Here is a 10,209-nt window from a genome sequence, read left to right as displayed (position 1 = left end):
GTTAATCAGCAGTCTTGGAACTCTCAAAGATCAATAAAGAACGAAATCTTATAATGACAAGAAACGCCTATTTCTGTTGACTCTCGAAACAGGCATTTATTGGGGGCAATTTGTTAGCTGAAGATTTCGTTTTGAAGTATTTATCCTTCGAAGAGGTAGAAAATCGAAGGAAAGATGGTTACTGATGGCCATCCCTTAAAAATAAAAGAATGACTACTGATGGTCATGCTTCGAGAGTAAATATTTCTAAGTTCACTATGAAGATAATGAATACTGAAAGCTAGTGAAAAGTATGTGTCTTCGGGGACTTAGACGAATTTGTAAATATATTCAAGTATTACTACTTAGCGTGTTTTTTCGTAGTGTTTGTTTAATGCACTGCCACGCGTCGAAGACGGACTCAGGCGGGAAGATTTGAAATTCGAAGACGGTTTCGTAACTGTCCAGTAACAGATGGCATCGCTAGAAGTCCTTATGAGAAACGTGGCAGCAGATTAGTATAGGACCGTTAAGGTCGAAACTAGTATAAATAGGAGTCTTAATGTTAGGATTCTGTGTGTTCATTTTGTACAAATCACTCACATATTTACTCAAGTATCAAGCGTTAAGAGAAAGAGTTCGCTGAGAAAATGTACGTATGACACCACCATTTTAATACATGTGTATTATCCTTTGCTTTTAAATATCTTTCAGAATTACTGCATTTCGTTTACTTCTTGCCATTTACGTTTCTGCATCTTTACTTTAATGTCATTTACTTTCGAATTACTTTCATGCTATTTACTTTCAAAGTCTTTTATATTTCTGCAGTTTAAGATTCTTTACGTTTCAATTGTCCTTTTAATTTTCTATGTTATGTCACTTATCTTTTCGTTGAAGTCACATTAATATGCAACAAAGTGATTGTCAAGACTATTTGTTCTGTTAATCGAACAACGCTTATTGAAGAAGACGAATAATGGATATGGTTCGAATAAACATTGATGACAATCTTCTTGACTATGTGTCCTAGGATCAATCTAGTCGATCCTGCAAGTAACCAAATCATATTTATTATAGTTTGGAAGACTAGCGGTTGTTTACCGGAAATCACCGTAAACAGTCCTAGAACCCAATATTTATTCTAGGACAGATTGAACTAACTAAACTGCAAGGGGAGGGTATCACATATGGATTTCATGCAAGCCTTTAAACCTAGGGCTACTTGTGTGACTTGTTTGTATTCATTATCTAACCATCTGATTTCTTTGCAGGAATTGTGCACGTCCTTTAGTTAACAATCTTACCCTCTGACAGGTTTTGTTTATATGCAATACTTGTTTGTTTTTGAACTATAACAATAATGAACTGTATATGTTTGTCTTGAAAAAATTCATTCGCTCTCGCTCTAATATGTTTTTTTGTGATGCCAAACTCTCGGTGATAAAGCATGATAAATTCGAAGGGAGAATGACGAACATATAATACCGATAACCTCAATTGGTGTGCTTTCGAGTAAAATCCTGTTGATGATGTACAGGCATTGTTTCAAATCCCCAAACACTGGAGATATAAGGAAGTTAATCCCCTTCGAGCCTTGAAGTAGGAGTTTCTTTTCTATACAAAAAACCCTCACATTTAACCCAGGGGCAGGGTAGTGTTCAGTTAACGTGATTGAGTGTTCAAAATTCATCAGGAGCTTGCCTCTAAGGATACAACAATGGTTATCCTTCAAAAGATTGAGGAAAGTCGAAACCGCAATGATTATCCCTCACATTAGGAGATAAAAATATGATGATACCACAATGGTTATCCCTCGTCAACCAAGAAAAGAGGCAATCACAATCTTTCCAACAAATCGAAGACGCCTCAGGATCATACGACTTGTTAAAAAAAAGAACGAATCGAAAAAAGAGAAAAGAAAGCCCGCTAAGTCAATAACTTGAAAACAAATGACTTAGGCAAAAATTAGGGCATTCCACTGGACTTCAAACTCGGAATTCAAAAAAATATTCCAGGCAAAAGTTAGGGAAACAAAAAAGGATCCTCAACAAAAGGGAGAAATTCGCGTGTCTATGAATTCAAGATCGTGTGATCGGACACAAAAGAATAAAAGGTAAGTGACCGCCATGTCCAAACACCTCATCAATTCCTCATTCGTTCCAAATTCCTCTTGAAGGGTGAATGCTCGCATCAAGTTAAATGAACTAAGGTTGGAGAACATCACGAAGGGGGTGGGCACCGATAAAATTTTGAGCCTAAAAATCCTTTCTTCTAAAAAACCTTGAACCTGGCCATGTTACAACCTTTAAAAGTCCTAATTGAGGCAGGGTTAATTCGAAAGCATACTGTAACGAGAATACGGTAAGCTGACTCCTAGGAGTTTAGCTAAACGCTTGAGTTGGTATCACACCACCTTTCACAAAAAAAAATCGATGTTTTGACATCCTTTCAATTTTTTTTTTAAACTTCAAGATAAACATGAACTTTGCATTAGAATTATATTTCTCATAATAAACATTCTTTGCATATAAATAAGTGCTTGACATCAAGAAAGTTTCTATCATGAACTGCAGATGAAAAGTTTAATCCTCTCAAGGAACAAGTTGTCTTCACAACTCCGTTGAGTTTGAGCAAGAATATCTCAAATTCTAATCGCCCCCAGGGGCACAAAAGCAGTTGGATACTCCAGTGAGTAATAGTTCAGTCAATCTGGGGAAACCAGGTCAATATCCAAAGAATCTCTCAGAAGTGTTGAACAATCAGGGGCATTCACCCAAGCGTAATCGAAACTACTGTCAACCTTGACCAATCAGAGGCATTGTTCCAAAGTTCATGATACTGGGACGTGTTTCTTATGATATCATAAATCTCAGAAAGTCCTCCCAATAGAAAAAGTTGCTTCAGAAGCGCATCAAAAAGCAAAAAATATTTCTTACGCCTGACTCAGTCAGCCAAAAGCTTGTATACACAAGGGGCATGACATGTTATTATCTCATTCATCTGGGCAATCAAGTCAAGATTCATGGAATCTCTCAACGATGTTGAACAACCAGAGGGGCAAGCCTATCACTTGGGGGCATGTTGAAAAGGCCACTTAGCGACCAACATCATATGGTGACAGTATCACTCTCTCATACAAAGTTCTAAATCCAATAAATACCAGTCCACCGATCCCAGGGGCAGATACTCCCACATGCAAAAGGCCACGTATGGTTAAGAAAACGTCTTTCGATATCAAGTGATGAAATATTTGAAGACATGAAGGCAATGAAAATTGGGATCTCAGGGAATCTTCCCCATAGAGTAATCCCTGAGAAGTTATCTTCCAATAATCTATTCCCAAGAGATACTTGGTTCCCCAATGGAGTATACGTCTTCAACACTGTAAATTCCCCAGCAAGGTTTATTCAAACTCACTATCCCCAGTAAAGCTGACATTCACAGCTTAAACTTGGTCGGATAGTACATCAGAGGATGATCTATTCCTAGTCAGGGTACGTCAAGATCAGAGCTTTCAAGTTACTTTCATCCCCAAGCGGTAATCAAAATCCTCAGCTGAGTATTCTTGCACACAAGGAAGGAATCTTTAGTAAGGTCATTCTAAGATCAAGATCAAGAGCATTATAATCATCTCCAGCAACAAACAGAGATTTATTTTCTCAATCAGACTAAACGAAGTTATTAATCACATAGTTGTGTCCATACAACATTCATTCAACATCATAGCCCATTCATACATTGTCCATAATGTATCATGGCACATACATACACAACATACAAAATTCTCATTTATTATGAGAACTTCATTTGCACCATGCATCACATGCATCATGACATTGTATAAAACTAACTTTGCCTTTTCAGGTTATTTCACAATCAACATTATCGTCCAGATACAGTGCAAAGACAATCAAGACAACGATTTAATTCTGATACTCATTCGAGACAGACATATTCCTGGCACTTAGTTCAGAAAAGACAAAGACAATAGAGTCACAAACGACCGGCAATGGAGTCACCGACAATGGAGTCACAAATTGATCATGACAATGGAATCAAAATGATCACGGCAATGGAGCCACCGACAATGGAGTCACAAATTGATCATGACAATGGAGTCAAAATGATCACGGCAATAGAGCAACCGACAATGGAGTCACAAATTGATCATGACAATGGAGTCAAATGATCACGGCAATGGAGCCACCGATAATGGAGTCACAATTGATCATGACAATGGAGTCAAAATAATCACGGCAATAGAACCACCGACAATGGAGTCACAATTGATCACGACAATGGAGTCAAAATGATCATGGCAATAGAGCCACCGACAATGGAGTCATAATTGATCACGACAATGGAGTCAAAATGATCACGACACTAGAGCCACCGACAATGAAGTCACAATTGATCACGACAATGGAGTCAAAATGATCACGACAATAGAGCCACCGACAATGGAGTCACAATTGATCACGACAATAGAGTCAAAATGATCACGACAATAGAGCCACCGACAATGGAGTCACAATTGATCACGACAATGGAGTCAAAATGATCACGGCAATAGAGCCACTGACAATGGAGTCACATTTGATCACGACAATGGAGTCAAAATGATCACGGCACTGGAGTCATGGCAATGGAGCCACCAAAATAATCCCAATTCTTAGTAATAAGAGGTGGTCAAGACAATGGAGTCAACGATCTAATCTTAATACTTCGGCAATGGAGCCAACAATTTAATTCAGAAACAATTCGGAGGAGATTGAGGATAAGCAAGTGAGATACAACCTAACGAACGGTTCATTCTGATGTTCTCATCTACTCATCATCTTCAGATGCAGTCTAACGTACGACTACACTCTAACATTCATACTATCAAAAGACCTGTGGCATCTTTAAGCCCACCTCCGACAGCATCCTGTTAATCTGACTAATGGCATCTTTAAGCCCACCTCCGACAGCATCCTGTTAATCTGACTAATGGCATCTTTAAGCCCATTCAAAGCATCAATAACACTACTCCTTGCACCAGGAAGTGCAAATTTTTGGGTATTTTAGTGTTCAATCCTCTTCCACCTTCAGATCCCGAGTGGCGAATACGCCAATCTACCTCTTCAGGTTTAAGAAGATTGAACAGGGGCAGCTGTCATACCCCAAAATTTGCCCACACTTTTAAAAGAAAAATTCGAAATTATTTTCAAAATTGGATTTTTATAAAATCTTGGATTCATTCACATTGACATCCTGAACTCTATAAATATTGGATTTAACGTCTATTTTAAAATATAGTAGTTTACTCTTAAATTACTTATATTTTAATAAATAGAAAATGTTGGCCGATGCTTCATATACTTTCAATTGGCTTTTTATTTCAAATAAATAACATCGCACACTTGGTTAGGAAGTAAGGCTTGCAAACAAAAGGTCACGGGTTCAATTCCCGCTTGGTGCATTTCCATGTTTTTTAACTATTTTTTTATCTTTTTTGCACCTGGACGTATCTGGACACAAGTACGTCCATATTCTTAATCTTGGGGACCTAGAAGGTCCATGGGCCTTTTGGGTTGGATCTTTTCCTTTTTAGGATTGTTTTGACCTAAATTCCAGTCTATAAAAAGGGCATCTCTCACCCTCATTCTTCATCAACAATCATCAACAATTCTCTAGCTTTCTCACTTACACAATCTCTCATAATCAACAATTTTCTAAAAAACTTCCTTCACCGACAATTTTCAAAAACACTGTCACAAACTTTTCCTCATACGCTTTTCAATTTCTTTTTCAAAAGTTTTCAATTTCTTTTATTTTTTGGCCGATGATTTTTAAATGAGGCCCCCCGATTTATTTTTATTGTTCAATTTTAAACCAAATGATGATTTCTGATGGTTATTTTATTTTTTCCTTAAAATTGAATCTTTGCATTAACAATAACAATGTTTTTTTTAGCTTATTTACAATACAATTTGTTTTCAACAGATCTAACAAATCACCATTGAATTTCCATACAGTCCATTCATGAACATTTGTCCCTATTAGCACATAGTCACGTGTATATAAACCATAAACTTATCATTATAAACCATCTTTTACAAGATATAACACAGATCTTTCTAACCTTTTTTTTTGTCGAATCCATCTAACTATTTTTAAAACAAACATTACCGACTCTACTAATTTCCACTCTGGACGAATACAAACCTTACAGTTATCACCAATCTATTCAAAACCTATGTCACAATTTTTTTTTCAAACAAATTCACACTATAACCATGTAAATCATTAAGCCAATTTTCATATTTTCATCAACCCTCCTTGACATAATTTGTTCGAAACCACAAAACCACAAACAAATCTCACGTACACAACATGCCACTGTGATCTCCTTCAAACATAACAGTAAAACATTTTACATTCACAACATTAAAATTCACTAAAACATGTAAATCTTCAAATCCAATAACAACAATGTTCCAATTCTTTAGCAGATGAAATAACAGAAGAGAGGAATATATTATTGTTGTTTTCCAGTTTTGTATACATGTTGTCAAAGAGTACATATCCAAAAGGAGAAAATAGAACGAGAACCACGAATCTTACGCTTCAGCCACTCGCATCCACAGACACACGCGACGAAATCACCCTTCTCTGCGTGAACTCCTCCGATCTCCCATTCGCGGCTATCATCAACACGCAACTCAGAACCAACGAATCAATGGCGTCGACGCCATCACAAGAGCACCACGCGATCCCCTTCACTTGCTGCTGTCTACAGATCCAAACGTACGGTAATCTCGATTCTTAACGTAATCACTTTGTCGTCCATTTGCGGAAATAGAATGTTTGACTGTTAGGCTTTAGAAGTTCATTGCTGTTGATTGTTGGGTTGATGCAAGAGAGGCCATTGTTGTTGTTGTTGTTTTCATTGAGTGTGAAATATGAAGGAGAAGAAGAGGATTTTCGATACCAATCCCTAATTCCTTTTTAATTTTTTTTATGTGAATTAATTGAATCAAATTATATATTTGTTGGTTTTAATGTTAGTCAAATATCTACCAAATACTAAAATGTAGCCCAAAATTACCAAATGCCCCTTCCACTCAAATTAATTTACACTACCAAAAGGACTTTCCTGTAATTAACAAAATCAATATTCATCCATGCCAATTGGTAGCCTTCTATTGGTCAATGTTCTCATTTTTGTACTTATCCATCTACTTTTCAGAACATTTCCTTTCCCTCCAACAAATATAATCACTTTGCAACGAATACAATAATCACTTTACACCACTTTTCTGTCTGCGATAAGTCACCAACATTACTTCTCTCAGCTTTGCGCAACCGGAGATATCTACCACCGCCCGGAGAGCTACTTTCTCCAGAAATCAACACCACCAGGTTTGAACTCACTGTGATTCTTCACGCAATGTCATTTATTTGAACGGTTACACAAAAAAATCCATCTTTCAACACTGTCGTGTTGCAAAACCTTGGTTCACCAACATTTTTTTCTGTTTCCTTTTACTCAGACTTCAAATACCTTTGTTCGGAACTAACATGGTTTGCAAACAAATGGTATTTGTGTGTTTGTTGTTGCTATTGATATTTCTTTGTTGTTGTTTATGTTTCCTAATTTATTTGTGTTTCCTTTTACTCTGACTTCTAATACCTTTGTTTGGATCTAACATGGTTTGCAAACAAATGGTATTTGTGTGTTTGTTGTTGCTATTGATATTTCTTTGTTGTTGTTTATGTTTCCTAATTTATTTGTGTTTCCTTTTACTCTGACTTCTAATACCTTTGTTTGGATCTAACATGGTTTGTAAACAAATGGTATTTGTGTGTTAGCTGTTGCTATTGATCTTTCTTTGTTGTTGTTTATGCTTCCTAATCCAAACTTATTTTTACCACAGGAACGATGTCAAGGCAGCCCATTCTAATCAAGGATCTGGTCAAGGGGAACCAAGTGTGGAAAATGCTCATTAGAATAGTTGATTTGTGGGTTGTTATTGAAAAAAATGGCCATAAACACATGGAAGCCGTTATTCAAGATGGACAGGTATAGTTATTTCTAACTCTAAATAACTCTAAACATTTTTTATAAACTTTGAAGACTTTTGGTTAGTTTGTTTTCATTTGAGCATCTTCAAAGTTATTTATGTTCACATGAACTTAATGTATAATCCAACTTTTTGGTTGTTGTTTATGCATTTCACAGGGTGATAAGATTCATGTGATAACTCGGAGCAGGGACTTCCAAGATTGGGTTGAAGTTCTCAAGGAGCATGAGACGTATAATATAAATAACGGAGAGCCAGTTGAAAACGATGTTCCGCTGAAGGTGTGCTGTAACCCACTCAAGCTCATCTTCAATGGAGGCACTACCATGACCAAAGTGGCTATACCGGAAATACCAGCTCATAGTTTCAGTTTCTTCCCTATTAAGAAGTTCCTCAAAGGTGACTACAAACATGACATGTTGTATGGTAAGCTGTACTAACCATTGCCTCTGTTAAGTCTGTGTTCATACAATTTTTCCACTTTTCACTCGATTGCATGGTTATCAAGGATGTTATTTTTGTGTTCATACCATTTTAGATATTTTGATGATGCCAATAAGATTATCATACCCTGCAGATGTGATTGGGGTGTTACAGGATGTTTTAAAGACCCAGATGGGAGGTGGGGGAAGAAAGTCTTGCGTCAATGTCAATTTACGTGACGTACAGGGGAATGTCATTGAGCTGGTGCTATGGGATGATTATGCCAAGCAGTTTGTGAACTACACTACCCCTAACAACTTTTCTGGTCCTACTTTAATAGTATTGACACATGCATGGTGCAAGCCAAATACAAGTTTGATTAACAAATCGGTTTTATGTTCTTTTCATGCTGTTTTATTTTCTAACTAAACGAACGTAACACGTTACATTTCAGTTTCGGGTTTACCATGTCTTTCCAATGCATGGAGCGGCTCTAGGCTTTACTTTAATTTGGATCATCCACAGGTTGTTAAATACAAAGCAAGGTAAGAAGTTCTTAGGGATCAGTTTGTGAAATAACTCTAACATTCCTATTACTTGGTTGATGTTTTGACTACTTAGTATGATGTAACAGTTTTGGAGACAACATGCCTGCCCCTTCCCAATCAATGACAACCGATTCATCCGTTCAATCTAGCAACAATTTCTGGACTAAACTGAGTGAGGTCAAAAGTGTTCGTGCAATATCTGAATTTGGAAAGGTAAAATTATGGTAAAATTAGTTTTGAATCCAAACTCTTTAAATTACAATTCTGGTTTGTTGTGCTTACCACATAGTTTTCTTCTAATTACAAAGCTGTTTTCCATGTAACTTTTCGCAACAGGACTGCTATGCAACAACTATTGGGACGACCTTAGGTTTTAATGCCTCCAAGTTTGGATGGTATTTTGAAACAACTAGAAACACAGAGGCTGAAACCGTTACCAAGTGAGCACTTGAGCTTTCTCTTATATTCAATCTGGAATCTTTTTCTTATGGCATGGTTTAATGTTATTTGTCACTTTCCTTTCTAGATTCAAACTGGAGGTTGAAGTGGAGTATGATAACCACAAGGGAATCTTTGTTTTTTGGGATAAGGATTGCATACCTTATACTAAAATGACTGCTAAGGAACTGCGAGAAGTTATGAAAGCTGTAAGTGCGACATTACCTTTTATATTATGTACATTTCATCAATAATAAATAAAGTTATCCACTTAACACTTTGAATGACTTGATGTAGGCTGGAGAGGATAATCCTAAGATTTGGCCCACTCACCTTGATGTTCTATTGAATAGAAAATTGGTCTTTCGTATCAAGTATCAATCACAATACCAAAGATTCTCTATCGTGAAGATACTTAACGAAGACGGCCTTTATGATAAGTTTCACAACTACCTCACACCGGATGAGGTAATTGGCAACTCTTTTACACTATTTTATGTACCTTTTTATGGTGGAACATTAACATTTACCTAACAACATTTGTATTATTTCAGAATACAACTAATGATGAAGTTGTGGAAATGGACACCACTTCTCCAAATCTTACTCCAAACCAAGTGAGTTCATCACATTTTGCTTTGGCTTAGTGTAACAAATACATTCTTCTTATGTTGAATCCATTCTGTATACAAATTGGTAACTCTTTATATTTGGCATATGTAGGTCACTCAAAGTTCTGAACAATCAATCGG

The 10,209-nt window shown here is 36.6% G+C and overlaps 1 protein-coding gene across 1 annotated transcript; it reads left to right on the top strand.

Moving 5' to 3' along the window:
* The first annotated feature begins 7,906 nt into the window (after positions 1–7,906).
* On the top strand, positions 7,907–9,991 carry LOC131649033 (uncharacterized). The gene is made up of 8 exons (XM_058918779.1): positions 7,907–8,047; positions 8,207–8,474; positions 8,626–8,844; positions 8,926–9,016; positions 9,106–9,232; positions 9,356–9,459; positions 9,546–9,666; positions 9,755–9,991. The coding sequence occupies exons 1-8, from the start codon at positions 7,907–7,909 to the stop codon at positions 9,989–9,991; spliced, it is 1,308 nt and encodes a 435-aa protein (XP_058774762.1).
* The last annotated feature ends 218 nt before the right edge of the window (positions 9,992–10,209 follow it).

This window comes from Vicia villosa, linkage group LG2, assembly GCF_029867415.1.
Source record: "Vicia villosa cultivar HV-30 ecotype Madison, WI linkage group LG2, Vvil1.0, whole genome shotgun sequence".
NCBI classification, from domain to species: domain Eukaryota; kingdom Viridiplantae; phylum Streptophyta; class Magnoliopsida; order Fabales; family Fabaceae; genus Vicia; species Vicia villosa.
The sequence above is the reverse complement of the archived record's forward strand: the minus strand, read 5'-3'. Positions and strand labels throughout refer to the sequence as shown.

Bases quoted from the DNA above. Each gene is read 5' to 3' on its own strand.
- LOC131649033 (XM_058918779.1), top strand. From the start codon at position 7,907: ATGTCAAGGCAGCCCATTCTAATCAAGGATCTGGTCAAGGGGAACCAA. The intron at 8,048-8,206 runs GTATAGTTATTT...TGCATTTCACAG, and splicing joins CCGTTATTCAAGATGGACAG to GGTGATAAGATTCATGTGAT. The intron at 9,460-9,545 runs GTGAGCACTTGA...TTTCCTTTCTAG, and splicing joins GAGGCTGAAACCGTTACCAA to ATTCAAACTGGAGGTTGAAG.